Here is a 16479-nt window from a genome sequence, read left to right as displayed (position 1 = left end):
GTGTCTGAGTAAACTCACGTCAGGCACATCTCGCCACCTTGAGCTACAGTACAGTATCTAGCAGCCTATTAACTGACACCTTGTGCTGTTGACAGGGTCACTTCTGAACGCCGCCTTATAGAGGAGGCACCGACTAACGGAGTAGTAACGGAGGAACTTCAGAGCAGGGCTATAGCCTACTTCAGTGCCGAACCTTTATCCACGCTGGTCGTTGGAGTTTGCATTGCGATATTCGGTTGGATACAGAGATAAGAGTAGGCTAGAAACCACCGATTTTGTATAGGGATGTTGTAGTCTGCAACTGAAGAAATAAACGCTTTGCTCTTGTTAAGTGCAGCCAGGGGAAGAGAAGCGCGGTGTGCTTGGGATCCACGGTAAGGCAGCGAGTCAAGCAGGTAGATTGTCACCGTTATCAATTTCCAGGTCGCATTCGCTCCGTGGATTTGATTGATGTTAGAGTGGTGGATGTGATGCCCATTTATATAATCGACCGAACATTTCCAGATACACCGGGTAAGTCGTTTAACACACTCGGATGCCCGTTTAGTAACTGCAGTTAAATGCTCACGGTGTGTAGCCTATTCGCGCGTGCGTGCGTGTGTGTGAAATTGATAGATAGATAGATAGATAGATAGATAGATAGATAGATAGATAGATAGATAGATAGATAGCCTAGTGAGTGAGTGAGTGAGTGAGTGAGTGAGAAAGAGAGAGAGAGATGCACCGGTTATTACCATACCCTATTTGTCTGATGCGCAACAGTTAGTAGATAGGTACCAGACAGCATTCAGCTGTCTTTCATCCTTTGCGGTTTCGCCGTGCGCGTGTGCTGCGCTCTTAGAGCCTCTCACTAGTTGATATTCATAAGAGCTCACAGAAGTGTCTCCGTGTTGTAAAAACCCTCATATTTTGCCATTAAAACACGTTTGAATCTTAAAAGACATATATATCATACTGGGCATCCATCTGACAATATTATTCCAACATAAGACATGTTTGAAGCATTAAACGGACTTTCAGAACTTTGCAAAGTCTATTATTACTATAGACTTCGTTTTTATTACTAGTTATTATTAGGCTACCATTGCACCATGTTGCCGTGACAGAGAGAGACGCTTCTGTATAGGTCCCTGGAAAGTGCTAAATACGCGCCTCCTTCATACAATAGGTTACTGTAGGCGTGTGTGTGTGTGCATGTGTTTTTTTGTTTCATTTTAAATTTTCATGCCCACACAATGAGTAATGGGTTTAATTTTGAAGTGGTCTGTGTGGTCTCATGGGGACTCGCTTTTCAGAAACATCAGAGAGACAGGCAGAGATTATAAACTATCATGTTTTTATGGTTTTTATGTGTGTGTGTGTGTGTGTGTGGGGGGGGGGGGGGGGATCATGTATCCCCATCCCATGCAGCTCCCACTCCCCAAACAGAGCAGCATGTGGATGTGTGTGTGTGTGTGTGTGTGAGAGAGAGAGAGAGAGAGAGAGAGAGAGAGAGACAGACAGACAGACAGACGTACATGTGTCAGCATACTGTGTGAGGGAGTTACTGAAGACACAGTAGGGTGATAGAAGCCAGCAGTTAGAGCATCCAACCAGTGGTGGAAAAGGTAGATGGTTCGATTTCCCGTCAATCATTGCCTGTTGTGCACATGGGCAAGGAACTTAACCCCACTTAAGTCGCTTTGGATAAAAGCGTGTGCCAAAAGACTAAGATGTAAAGATGATTTAGAAGCTCTCGCTCTCGCACCCTCACTCTCTCATGTCCCCTCTTCTAGCCCTTTCTCTACAACCTTCTAGCCCTTTCTCTACAACCCCTTTCCTTATGCTCTCCTTGTGATCTGCATGCCACCTTTCTTCCCATTCTCTCCCTATATTGCATTGTATCAAAAGTTATTCTATCCATGCAGCTTGGACTAGTTTGTGAGGATTACAGCTGACGCACTCTCCCTCGGTCTTTCTCTCCCCGTTTCTCTCTTTCTCTGTCTGATTCCATCTTTTCCTCTCACCCCCACCTCTTTATCTCTCTCTCTCTCTCTCTCTCTCTCTCACACACACACACACACACACACACACACACACACACACACACACACACACACACACATTGCCCCCCGCCACCCCCCCCCCCCCCCCCCCGTCAGCCTACATGCATTTAAACATGAACGTACTGTTTATTGTTTGATGGTGTACACATGGGTTTTCTTGTCACATTTTATCTCTTTCCATGTGTCTGTTTGCTAGGCCTACTAAAAATGGAAACATTAAAGACGTTTAGAGTCTTTCATGGCCTCCGCAGGGGAGAAACTGACAGTAAGCTCTGATTAACATCTCTCCTCATGTCAAACTAAACTCTCATCGTACGTTCTCTGTCTCTCTTTCTCTCTCTCTCTCTCTCATTCCCTCCCTCTTCCATTCCGCCTTTTTTGTGCGTGGCTGGAAGCCAGCGCACCTAGAATAGCGTTTGTCGGGTTATCACTCCCTCCCTCTCTTACTGCCCCTGCCTTACTCCTGACAATGTTGGCCTGCATCTCTCTGTTGGCACCACAAGAGGCAGTAGTCCAACATTGGACTCCCACCTGGGAGACCGGGGTTCAAGACCCGGTGGGGATGACTTTATGGGACTATACCCCAAACCTCCACACGTTCATCCTTTCACTCCAACCCTTTTATCCCTTACCTAAATTCCACAAGTAGAGTAGTGGTCAGAGCATTGGACTCCCACGCAGGACATTCTCAGAGATTACCGTCTACTTACTTCACCACCTAAAGGGAAGTGCATAAAGCAGGTAATGCCTTTTGTCCAGAAACAGAAGTTGAACCAATTGCAGCAAAATAGCTAACGTTACAGGAACCATCAGTGTAACTGCTTTAGCCACTGACCACTACCATTAATGTTATGGAAGCTGCTGCTAGTTGTTGTGAGCTCATGAGCTAACTGGCTATCCCGCTCTTATTGTGCTGGATTAGCATTGGAAGCATTGGAACTGATGTGTCCAGGCGACAAGACCTATCTTAATTTATCAGACATTATTTCATGTCATTTCAATTCACAGCTGTATGACTAGCTTCCGTCCTACCAGTTCTGAATAGAAACAAGCCAGCCACGCACATAAGCCAGGCTGGACCTGGCCTGGTTCTTACATTGTATCTTTCTCTGGCCTACCTCTGGAATGTGTGTGTGTGTGTGTGTGTGTGTGTTTGTGTGTTTTCTGTATGCAGGCACAGATACACTCTGTGGCCTTTATGGCATGTCTTTCCAGGAAGAATATAGCATTAATGACACCTCTGCCATAGGAGGTTTTCACATGCGTGTGAACGCTTTTAGTGTATGTAGAAGGAGTGAGGCCTGTCTGAGAAGACAGAACAGCTCACAGTTAGCATCTCAATTATCTGGTGTTATGGCAGAAACATAGTGACCTGTCTTGTCTGTCCTATCCCCCTGACCCCCTCCTCCCTTGCAATGCCCAATTATTTGTTCTCAATGGCTCAGAGTCTGACACCAGGCTTTACAGTAAATGGGTCTGACCTTGAAATATGAAGAATAGTGAAAATGGGCCTACATCAGAGATTTCAGAATGGTGTGTGTGTGTGTATTTGTGTGTGAGCCATTTGTTGGCGTGTGTCCTGTTTATGAGTCTCAATCGTTCAGAGGGAGATTGGGCGACTTTTCCCCTGGTTATGATGCTCTCATCTCAGCAAGCTTGCAGGATTCACGGCTTGATGCAGTCAGGTCACTACAACAGTTTGATTGATAGATAGATAGATAGATAGATAGATAGATAGATAGATAGATAGATAGATAGATAGATAGATAGATAGATAGACAGACAGACAGACAGACAGACAGACAGACAGACAGACAGACAGACAGACAGACAGACAGACAGACAGACAGACAGACAGACACTGTCTCTGGTCTCACTTGTCAGACTTCAGAATTCAACGTTTGTCCTTCGCCTCCAAACGTCATTTCTAGACGGCCTCCAAACATAATTTCTAGACGGCATCATACAAATGATGAAAATAACGTATATGCGTGGAGGCACGCAGGGGTATTGTGATATGCGGAGCGCGCCCACATCCGAGTAGCTCCATGCCTGGGTCCAGTTTCGTAAATTAGCCTGATCCCTGTGTCCACGTCTATCCCCTGGGTTGATGTGGATGGTGCTTGTGTACACTGTGAATAGCTACTGTAGCTAGCTAGCTAGCATCCTAGCATTAGCTAGCGTTAGAATACGAGCTAACTAACGTAACGCTAGCTAGCTAATGCCAACAGTAGTTATAAGAACAGTAGCTAATGCTAGCTAATAATAATGACAGTAAGAATGTGAGCTAGTTGGCTAGCTAGTAGTGTTGTTTGCTAGTTGCTTGTAAAACGTTGTTGTTGTTTGCTAGTTTCACCAGCTAGTTTTGCACTCGGTGTTGTCTCACCAAATTTGTTTGACCCACCCAAACTACCCTCAAAAGCGCTTGCAAATGTATAGCCCTCTTCTATCACGTGTTCCAATGTGAACAACCAACCACAAAACTCTGAGAACAACCAATCAAAAACTTGCCTATTCCACGCCGTCTGCCGACGTTTATAACTGTATGATGCCGTCTAGAAATGATGTTTGGAGGCGATGGACAAACATCGAATTCTGAAGTCTGACAAGTGAGACCAGGCTGCTCCACTTATGCAAATAAGTGCATAAACTTGCCCTGTGGGTGGACTACCCCTTGGTGAACTATAGTGTTCTCCAGGGAATGGCAATATAGTTTGTTTCCATTTTCCAGTTGGTTCAGTGCCTAGTGAACCCAAACTAAATGGTCAGCCATTATTCTCCATGCAGCTATAGTTGATGTACTGATAATAGTAGGCTTGTAGCTGTCAAGACAGTGGATTGACGTTGGCAATGAAGTAGTGGTTACTGGAGGTAACTGGAATAAAGACACTCAACTGACAACCAGTTGACAGACAGACAGGCAGGCAGGCAGGCAGACAGACAGATAGATATCAAATTTATTGTTCCCAATGGGAAATTTGATAAGCCTGTGTGTGTGTATGTGTGTGTGTGTGTGTGTGTGTGTGTGTGTGTGTGTGTGTGTGTGTGTGTGTGTGTGTGTGTGTGTGTGTATGGGTGTGTATGGGTGGTGTGTGTATACGGGGTGTGAGTGTGCGTGTCACAATGTATGTTAGCTGTACTGTATGTGTGTGCATACAATGTGTATGTGTGTGTGACTGTATACAGTATGTATGTATGTGTGTGTGTGTGTGTGTGTGTGTGTGTGTGTGTGTGTGTGTGTGTGTGTATGTGCCCATGCTGTGTCAGAAAGGGATCAAATATTAATTGCCCCTTAGAGAGATGGAGTTAACAGCTTGTTCAGTGAACCTTGCTAAGTCCTTACTTGCCTTTGGTGTAGAAAACAACATTGTTTTGCAAGGCAGAGTAACGTTTTCCTGCTTCAGGAGTATTCTTCTTCTTCTGCTTCAGGAGTATTCTTCTTCTTCTGCTTCAGGAGTATTCTTCTTCTGCTTCAGGAGTATTCTTCTTCTGCTTCAGGAGTATTCTTCTTGTCCTTCCAGAGGGTAGAGTACTCGATCATTACCTCAAACCTTTATCCCGGCATTTTATCCCATTTGGGCCTACTTATTTCCTTACTTACTTCCATTTGATGATTTTTTTCTAGTACAGGGTATCTGTTTAATGTCCTCTTTTTCATCTGTCTTTTTTTCTTTTTCATCTTTTCTTTCTTTTTCATTTGGGAAATATTGCATTTTACTTTCTAGGCAGAAGTGTCACCAAATCTGTAGTTCATCATTAATATGTCAAAATGGTTTCTTTGAACAGCTGAGCTTTGCCTCTCAACTCGGACCCGTCGCTGTCTCTTTCTCCCTTTAGGTGAGTTGCTACAGCCGGCACCTATAGAACGAGAGCTGAAGATGACGGAGACCAACGGTCCCAAGTTGGCCAAGAAGCCTCGCTGGACCTCCTTGGAGATCGGCCTCATCACCATCGTCTCCCTACTCTTCATAGTCATAGTGGCCCTCATCATCCTCTTCTCCACACAGAAGAGTGGTAGGTGTCATGAAACAGTCAGTCAGCCAGCCAGTTAGTCAGAAAGTCAATGACTATTGAATATGAAGGTGGTTTTAATAATTAATTCTGTCTGGCAACTAGGTTGTTAAATGCCCAGAAGAACCGCGGTATCACTGTTTCAAATTAAAACTAATTTGTAGACAAAACACTGTACCTCTGCAGTACTGAGAGCTGTATGGGGAGGAGAAGGGTTTGGGGCAAGTTGCACTGTATTTTTTTTTTAAAGCAGAGTACAAAGGAACGGTTACTGGACCGTGGAGAAAGATATGCTGTGTAAGTGTGCAAAGGTCCCTTTCGTTGGCAGGATCCTTCCAATTTGACTAAACGTGTTCAAATTCGGAAGGCACGGATGCCTGCAGGTACTCCAGCTATAGTCCACTTAGGCAAGTGGGGACCGGTGCCACATTTCAGTGTCTGAACAGGTTATGGATCACTTTGTAAGTTGAGAAAGTGACGGGGCTTCGGAAAGTAAAAGGAGTGGTGAGGTTCGACAGCCTGGTGACTGACTTGTGTCATTTACACATTCCACTCTGTGGATGATTAAACAGAGATGCCCGGTACATGGGTTTATGGATATTAACATGGCAGACAAAAAATGTGTTAAGAAGGATTCATTAATGACTGACGCAGGTGTGGTCCTTGATGGGTGCTGAAATACATCTATTAAATGGGTACAAGATTACAGTATTAGTTCTAGTATTTACAGCTATTGGCTTAGAACACACATAAAAGTCCCGCGGGGTTGGCTGCACATACGCTCGTGTGTGTGTCTGTAAATCAATGAAGCCTTGATTTTTCTTGCAACAAAGAAGATAGAGAGTTAGAGTTAGAGATTCAGCAAGTACACATGGGACAGTGGAGAGCTTTCAGAAATTCACTTCACCACAAGTTGGAGAGAGAGAGAGAAAGAGAGGGAGAGAGAAATGGTATGCTGTGTACAATATCTATCTCAGAGTAATATGATGCAGAACTAATCAGAATTTTTTTATTTATTTATTTTTTTACAGGTGGAATTTGCACCACCGCAGACTGCACTCAGTCAGGTAAACCCTGTGTGTGTGTGTGTGTGTTTCTTTGCATGTACTTTACAGTATGCGTTGGACATTACTGTGTATGCGTGCCTGTACGTGCATTCTGTATGTGTGTGTACGCTTGTGTCTCATGGCTCCTGCCCTATGTGCTTCTCCCTGAAGCATCTCGTCTGATAGAGAACATGGACGCCGCCGTGGACCCGTGTGAGAATTTCTACCAGTATGCCTGCGGAGGCTGGTTGAAGAAGCACATCATCCCAGAGACCAGCTCCCGGTACAGCACCTTCGACATCCTGCGAGACGAGATGGAGGTGGTCCTCAAAGGTAAGACACACAAACGTACTGTGCTGGATTTTAACTGATATAGTCAAAAAGGATTAACCAAGATTCGCTCAAACAGGTTAAGTCTGGTTTATTGAGAAAACATAAGAGCGCAAGGACTTCCGGACAACACAACATGAGTGGTTCATCCAAAGAAGTGCCGCCTCTTGGTCAGCACAGGTATATCACAACAAAACACAGGTATATCACTTTGAGGATGTGATTGGCTAACCCATTGTACGTCATATGAAATGGCAGGCGTGGTCGAGAATACAGACACGTGACATGAGAAAAGGCGGTAATTTCTTGGAGACAAAGGGACAAAGGATGGTTATTCTGGAGTAGACAGAGTTCTAGGTGTGTGGACCTCCTGGAGGTCATCCTGTAGGTTAGCACAGCTATGTGAACGGTTGAGGGAGGTGGTGAATTATAAAAGGAGAGAGAGGACAAAGGTTTAAGGTGTTTGGAATAGAAAGGTCTTGAGGCCAGTTGTAAATTCTATGACAGTACGCACGCACGCACGCACGCACGCACGCACGCTCACACACACACACACACACACACACACACACACACACACACACACACACACACACACACACACACACAGATGTATTAGAGGTGTACTGTACAGTAGGTCTCCAGACTAGGTATTTGTAACAAGTGGTGCATGAGGTAGTCTGGTAATTCCATTGTTTTAATCACAGGATGGATTACGGACGGTTTAAAGAGGTTTGGTGTATCTGGGCTAATGCAGATTGCCCTTGAGAGACACAGCTCTACAAATAAACTGGGGTGTGAATGCAGCAGCCATCAGGGGTCCTGGCTTCAGAAGCAGCTACTACATGACAGACAGGGAGAGGAGGTTTGGGGGGAGGGGTGGGGGGATGGTACGGAGGACACAGTTGACATTTTGTCCAGTGGCTAGGTTAGATCAGTGTGAGTGTGTGTGTGTGTGTGTGTGTGTGTTTTGCGTCTGAAGTTGTATGAGGGCTGCGATTTGTCCTAGCTTTAGGGTTTTAACACCTAATGTGTGTGTGTGTGTGTGTGTGTGTGCATGCGTGCCTGTGCGTATCTGCGTGCGTGTGTGCACGTGTGCGTGCATGCATGCATGTGCGTATCTGTGTGTGTGTGTGTGTGTGTGTGTGTGTGCGTGTATGGGGCCCATTCGCTCCATCGTGACAGCTGATTTATACAGAGGGTCTTGTTACACCATTGGGGGCTGGGAGGTGTGCGTGTGTGTGTCAATGCTGAGGTACGTATCCCACAAGGCTCCCTGCTGCACTCTTCTGGGAAGAGCCCTGAGCCCCGCGCACAGCACATTCTGAAGGACCATACCAAGTCTCCGTTTCAGCCTCTCTCTCTCCCTCCCTCTGTGTCTGTCTCTCCATCTCGTCACTTCACTCCATATTTCTTCTCTTTTGACTCTGTCCTTCCCTTAAATAAGCTAATAAGCTAAGGAGGCTCTGGGAAGCAGCGCGCCATCTAAAGGGAGGGCTTACGATGTAGCTTTTGACGCATCTGTGGCCCAGGATGAAGGCAACATGAAGCCAAAGGTTTATCAGGTACTGCTGTGAGAAAGCCGGATTCAATGCGGCCATTTCGGTCTGTGAGGGCCTAATCACTGTGGCTGGCGAAGGGATTTTTGATGCAGCTGCACTACACATCTGGGATGGGGAAGTATTCGTGCAGCTTGGTCCTCAAACCGTGCAAGTGCTCTTTGACATTATGACAGATTCTCACACAAGTCAAAATTTGACTGCTCAACTCATCTGGGCCAAAAATCTATTTTTCTTATGGTCGCTTCTATTTTATTCTGGACACTGAGCATGGTCACTGCTTTTCCTTGGTTGAGGTTGAGTGTATTGAAGTGGTGTAAAATATCGGCCAGGTATCCCAATTTAGCCAACCACTCAAAATCACACGTGGTGATGTTTGTGTCGAGAAACAACACCCTCACCTCATCACGCAGTTCAAAAAGTCACGTCAACCCCTGGAGAGCCACCGGGTCTCGGTGTGTAACAGATGGTTATGGTCACTCTCTCTCTCTTTCTGATCGTGTTTTTTTTCTAAGGTATCATTTATTACATGCGTATGTACTGTAACTCATACGTTCCGGCATGCCCATTTCTTTTATCTCTCCGTTGCTTTCATACCTTACATAGGCAAGCAGCTGTGACAGATGGCTCTGTCGATTCATCCAATTGGAGGGCATGAAAACGACTCGCTATCAGTTGTTCTGATTCTCTGCCATGTCATCAATCCTGCGTTTGACTGAGTTATCAGATATTATACAACAGGTAGTTCAGACCTCGCAATCTGATCCATGTGTGTAACCGAAGGGACTTGCACTTGCACTAACTCGGCTGCGCCTCGTGCCTGTGACCGCAGCACAACCCGTGGTATATTGGCCATATACCACACCCTCTCATGAGTTGCTTTTATGAGATGAGGTTGATTGACTTGCATGCCTTTTCTCCCAACATCACTCCCACTCTCTCTTTTGTGGTGGGGAGAATTAAATGATCACTGATTGTGCAGTTTACCAGCCAGGATGCTTCCTCTGCCTTTGCATTCTCAGTACCCATACATGACGTTTCAATTAGGCTACTTTCTTCTTGGCCTGATACTCCTTGAGTTTGCTATGGGAAATTCAGGCGGCTTGGACACAGGCCTACTGTTGGTGTTTTGTCTCAAGGTGATGGCACAGTTTACATGGCTTCAGAGTTTCGTTAGATACAACTTTGGACACACACCACATACAGGTAGCGGTTCATCTATCGTTCCTGTCCAAAAGAATCCCAATGCTGAATATTCAGTGCTATACTTTCTCTGAGCTTTTCTTTTTTGTTTGGTGGGCGGGGCATCGCTGGTGGACGCAGACGTAGGCTACCGGCTTCTTTCCTTTTTAGTGTGCCTGATGCTAGCCAACTGTCCATTTTGATTATCACCTGAAGTTCAACTCAAAATTAATAAAAAACAGGTGTGAAGCACGTCAATCTTGTTTACAGCTGGGGTGATCAATGGATGTGACCCTGTTCTATCCCTGATCTATCGGTATCACACAGATTTTTTGAAGGTTTTAAGGAAAAATGCCTTGAAATTATTATTGTTACTATTATTATTTATTTATTTATTACATTCAAAACATTTTAGTACAAAAAAAGTTTTTGCCCATGATTTGGCATACTACCTGCAATACCCTCGCTGCTAATCGCTGGTGTACTGCATTGCTTTTCCCTCTCCCTCTCTCCCCCCACGCTCTGATGAAAACCGTGAATGAGCTCTAATCAAGTGAGTGAATGAGAGCTTGATTGTCCATTGACAAAGCAGATTGATTGGAAAGGTGAGCACTGTCCTCCCATGGTGACTAACTCATTCATTTTCAAGCTGTATTTTCCTCTGATTAGCTTTGTAGCTTCTTCAGCGAGCCTATTCTGGGCCGCTTTTCCCAGTTACGAGGTACTTTGGCGATCTACAACATATAAAATAAAGAGCATTTATTGGGACATAAGCCTAGTCTGGGACTTCTTGAAAGCCCAGGAAAACAATGATAACTAGGGCTGCGAGCAGCAGTGAGCGTGTCGGGGTGCGGCACTGTTAAAGGGCGTGCTATTTCGGTGTCCATTACTGAGATAAACTTCCTGTAACCAGTAGGTGGCGCTCTAAGCGTGACTCAATACCGATGCATAGATGTGTTCAGGACGGTACCTTGATGAAGCGTGAGAAATGTTGTGTAAATCGGACAATGTATGTAGGAGTTATGATGACTTCCTGCTTGACCTGTAGGCGGCGCTATAAGTATGACTCAATGCTGATGCACAGATGTGTTCAGGATGCGACCTTCATCAAGCGTGAGCAATTTGGTGTAAATTGGATAATGGCCGGGTTTCCCGATAAAGAACCTTCTTAAGGAATCCTTCTTAAAAAACACTTTGCATGGGAGTTAAGAAGTACTTTGGAGTTAAGTGCTTCTTAATTCGTTCGGGAAACCCGGCCAATGTATGTAGGAGTTATGAGGACTTCCTTTAAGCAGTAGGTGGTGCTATAAGTATGAGTCAATGCTGACGCACAGACGTGTTCAGGATGCGACCTTCCATGAACCCTGAGAAATTTGGAGTTAATTGGATAACGTATGAAGGAGTTATGAGGACTTCCTGTTTCACCAGTAGGTGGCGCTGTAAGTGTGACTCAAAACCGATGCATAGATGTGTTCAGAATGCGACCTTCATGAAGCGTCAGCAATTTGGTGCAAATTGGATAATGTATGTAGGAGTTTTGAGGACTTCCTGTTTCACCAATAGGTGGCACTATAAGTATGACGCAATACTGACACATAGATGTGTTCAGGACAGAACCTTCAGGAAGCGTGAGAAATATTGGACAAATCGGATAATGTATGTAGGAGTTATAAGGACTTCGAGTTTTATGGCAAAATGTCAGAATTTGGCGGGGCGCCACGGCAAGGGTGTTTGGTGAAAACATTTTTTTTTTGATAACTTTTGATCACAAAGGTCTTAAGATGAAGCTGACCGAATATGAAGTTTTTCGGATGAAATCTGTAGGAGGAGTTCGTTAAAGTACGAGGCATGGAAATCGTAAAAAAAATGGAAAAATGGCACATTAAGAGCAAAATGGCGGACTTCCTGTTGGATGTTGGGTATAGCTCCAAGAGACATTTTAATGTGTCTCGATGAACTACATATGCCCACCGAATTTCGTTCGCCTACATCAAACTGAAAGGTGGGGCTCAAATTATTCACCGGGACTGACGTATCTGCAAAGTTTCAACCGTTTTCATCGATGTTTAGGCCGCCAAAAAGGCATTTGTTTGGGGAGAAGAAGAAGAAGGTAGGAGAAGGAGAATAATAATAATCCTTACAATTTCAATAGGGCCTCGCACCGCCAGTGCTCGGGCCCTGATGATGATAGCTAATAATGAGGATGATTGATGATGATGATGATGATGATTATGATGATAGCTAAATGGGTGACTGATTTTGTTCAGCCGGTGTTCTGAAAAGTTGGCAAATAGAGCCTTTCCCCTCAGGATGACCTCCACCCATTATGTTATGTTCAATTCATGGGTAGCGCATCCTGTCAGATCCTGTAGAACATAGTGATAGTGTTAAATGGACTGCACTTATATAGAGCTTTTCCATCTTAGCAGCACTCAAAGCACTTTACAATGGCCTCTCATTCACCCATTCACACACACATTCACGGTAGCTGCCATGCAAGGTGCTAACCTGCTCATTGGGAGCAATTTGGGGTTAGGTGTCTTGCTCAAGGACACTTCGACATGTGGAGCTGGGATTCAAACCACTGACCCTTCGATCACTGAACGACCCGCTCTACCAACTGAGCTACAGCCGCCCCAGTGTTGACTTTCGTTGTCTTTTATTATTGTCCTTATTCAGCTCTGCGTTGTGTTTTGATTTCAATAAAAGACGGCCCGCAATCTCACACAATACCACACAGTGCAGTGCCTCTTTTCCAGGTGTATTCCAAATTAATCTCTCCAACACGGGATTTGAGCGACAATCAAAAGCTGTTTTTATTACAGAAGGGTATAGCATACAAAAGACGATGGCATATAGTCTAGTGTTCAGCTGACCTGTCTGTATGGCTGTCTGGCCCAAATCAGAGCATCTGAGCTCGAGCACGGTTCCTATGGTTCGGGGGCGTTCCACCGCCTTTCTTCCCCGATCAGACTGGTCTGGACTGGTCTGGTCCCTCATGTGGCTTCTGGCCTTGTGAGGTCAAGATAAGCTACGCCGCCTCGGCGCCCAGCTCTAACTCTAACCACATTGCTGTTGTCCACAGAATGTACCAACCATGGAATGCCACCCTTATCTCATAAGTCTAGGGAAGGGAGCCACAGTTTCTTGCAGAAACTCCAGCTACAGCCACACTCAGGGGTCAATCATCATAATTATAAACAGCTAACAGGATCGGATTAAACCAATACATTTCTCTGAAAATAGCCATTTTCCTCAATAGGCATTTCAAAATTTCCTAAACGACAGGATACGCTATCCATGAATTAAACACAATATTGTTTCAGTGCATCCATGATGTACACATACACATGTGACGGCTTCAAAAGATGGCTGCCACCAGGTTTGCACGCAGCCAGGCAGGTGCTGTGTGCTCACCTTTAAAGCTATCTTTAACAATCAAATCACCAAACTTTCTGGTACTAAGTTGGATTTTTATTGTTGCCTTGCTGGTGCTTTCAATAAGTCATTGTTTCTTAGTCAAAAAAGACGATCAAGGCTATTTCCCGGCTGGGAGAAGTCAACACCTGCTGTTCTCCAAACTTTTAGATAATGGCAAAGCCAGAGCGCCACGGAAGCTGCACAACGAGCCTAAACCATAAAGCTACTGCCGGGGATTCATTCAACTGGCGGTAATACTGCTTTTGGCTGGCGATATTGAATCTAACCCTGGCCCCCACCCCGGGGTTGTCGATAGCCCACACAATAACTTTAATGTTGCACCGCAAGCGCACAGGGCTCAGCCAACGCAGCTACAGCCCATACCCATGGTGGCTCATGGCAACCCGGCGTTCATCTTACCTCTTCTATGGCCATGGCTAGGCCTACCATCGGCTATTCCCTGGTTCCATCCTGGTAGACTGTTTGAAGCGATCCTGTATTCAAGCTTGCTCTTGCAGTCCAACTACAACGGCGGTCATCTCGGACAGGCGGCGAGGTATCTGCGAGTGAACTGCCCGATACCAGCCCGGCGAGATCCGCCTCTCCAGCGACAGAGAGTGGGAGACCCGCAAGAACACTGCCCGGTCCCGGGGCACCCATCTTCCCCACCTGTCCAGCGACAGGTCTCTTCATCTGCCACGGCAGCAGCTCCTCGAGAAGCTCCTCAGACCATCGTGGTAACCCAATCGCCACCAAATGGGTACTCAATCCATTTGCCTCCTGCTTCAACTAGGAACTGGTCCTACGTAGTTAGAAAACGTAGAAACCCGGTGATGAAAAAGCATCGATCCACTGGACTATTCCAGACTTTAAATCAAGCTAAAACAGTCTGGGATCCTCGTTGTAAAGTAGGTTTATTTGGGGGTCATCTAAACATATGTAGCATGGTTCCCAAATGTGAGCAAATGGAACATTTACTTGGAGAATCTAATGTTGATTTTTTAGCTCATACCGAAACTTGGTTAACCCCCTCCTCACCAGAGGCTGCTACTGTATAGTAATGCTCCGGTATGATTGTTATAGGAAGGACAGGGTCAAGGGGAGGGGTGGGGGGGTTCTGTTGTACATCAGAAGCTCTATTAAATGCAGTCAAATCCCTTAGTCAGCCAAGGTAGATTTTTATGAACAGCTGAATCTCCTCCTCAAACACTGTGATTTCAGTAATGAGTTAATTATTTAGGGTGACTTCAATATCAATTGCGATGAGAAGAAGGAAAGAAAGAACCTCAAACAGATCACTGATTACCACAATCTGACTCAGCTAATTGAATGCCCCACTAGAATAACCTCCCATTCCCAAACAAGAATTGATTTAGTATTCTCAAATAAACCCGAGAGAATCACAAAGACTCTCAGATCATAATGTGATTTTCCTCTCTAGGAAACTTCCTCTAACATAATCCCCAAAAATCAGGAAAACAATTTAGCTCTAGCCCTAAAGGGCCATGATTGGAACGATGTTTTCTCCTGTGAGAGAGTTGAAAATGGCTGTGACTCTTTTTATCGGTCCCTTAAAGAGGTCAAGTCAACCTTCACTAGGAAAGCACGTCACCAGAAAAGAAAAGGGAACCCTCTTCCCTGGGTGGATAATGAGTGTAAGAAACTTATATGTAGAGATGTAACAATGAGCTGGTGTCAGATCCCACTATCCTGTCTACCAAGCTCAACATGCATTTCTTAAATTCTGTCCAGGAGATAGCTAGTCTCTTCAGTCAGCCTAGCCTTACTCAATGTCCTGTCGACTGCAAGCAGCCAATTTTGACCATCAACGCAATACCTGAATGCGAAGTGTCCAAAATAATTGACGCACTAAAAAGCTCTAAAGCCAAGGATGTGCATAGACTCGACACTAATTTCTTGAAACGTTATAAAACCTCTCTATTACAACCTATCACACACATAATTAACCTATCCATCACACAATCAGCTGTTCCTTTGGCCTGGAAGATGGCCTCTGTCACTCCTGTTTTTAAATCTGGGGAATCTTGCTCTGTCTTTATTGGGCTAAAATGATAATGGGATGAATGGAGCACATCGCTAAGGGACAGTTTATGATGGGTTCAGACCGCCCTTAAGAAAGCACAGTATCCCTTGGGTAAGGTATACCTTGGCTAAGGAGGCTCTGGGAAACTGGCTCAAGCAAGATTATACTTTTAAAAAGGAGAGTTGGATGAGAGGCCAAGTCCTTTCTGTCATTAGCCACATTCCAATGACATGATGGGGAGTGTTGAGACTAGCAGCACAGGTGATTCCAAGGAAGGTTGATTTACTGAAACCGCAGAGCGAAACCGCAGGGAAGAATGTAGAGAGGTAACATCATGCGATTGTGTGAGTGATGTGCGGGCGCAAGTTATTCTGTGGCGGTTGCTGTTAAGTAATATGTCAACTCCATGATCATCATGGCTCTGTTTGCTCCGCTTCCCCCAGGTAGAACCAGTTCTCCTCTGGATAGACATCCCATAATGCCTATAGTGACAGACTGGCTGCAGACTATTATCTCTCCATTCCTGGACATGTTGTTTCTGAGAATCTTCCCGGTGGAAAAAAAACACTGTTGTATAGCTTGCTAGTGGAAAAGATGTGAACATACCATAGCTGTAAGGTGTGTGTGTGTGTGTGTGTGTGTGTGTGTGTGTGTGTGTGTGTGTGTGTGTGTGTGTGTGTGTGTGTGTGGGTGTGTGTGTGTGTTTGTGTGTGTGTGTGTGTGTGTGTGTTTGTGTGTGTGTGTGTGAGAGAGAGAGAGAGAGAGAGAGAGAGTGTGTGCGAGTCAGTGTGTGGAGGCAGACGTGGCCTCAGCAGTCGGGAGCCTCTGCGTTGGGAGTCTAT

At 45.2% G+C, this 16479-nt stretch overlaps 1 protein-coding gene across 1 annotated transcript in view; it reads left to right on the top strand.

Annotated features, from left to right (window-relative positions):
• Positions 1 to 470: 470 nt before the first annotated feature.
• The window catches only part of LOC311311149 (neprilysin-like), a gene marked incomplete at both ends in the record, with an annotated part of 41642 nt that continues 25633 nt past the window's right edge, over positions 471 to 16479 (top strand). Inside the window, 4 exons of the mRNA XM_084440799.1 lie at positions 471 to 513; positions 5883 to 6059; positions 7088 to 7123; positions 7274 to 7435. Of these exons, the coding sequence (XP_084296925.1) occupies positions 471 to 513; positions 5883 to 6059; positions 7088 to 7123; positions 7274 to 7435 (418 nt within the window). The remainder of the gene's footprint in view (positions 514 to 5882; positions 6060 to 7087; positions 7124 to 7273; positions 7436 to 16479) is intronic.

This window comes from Borostomias antarcticus, assembly GCF_949987555.1.
Source record: "Borostomias antarcticus genome assembly, chromosome: 1".
In the NCBI taxonomy this organism is placed as follows: domain Eukaryota; kingdom Metazoa; phylum Chordata; class Actinopteri; order Stomiiformes; family Stomiidae; genus Borostomias; species Borostomias antarcticus.
This window is presented reverse-complemented; position numbering and strand designations above follow the sequence as displayed.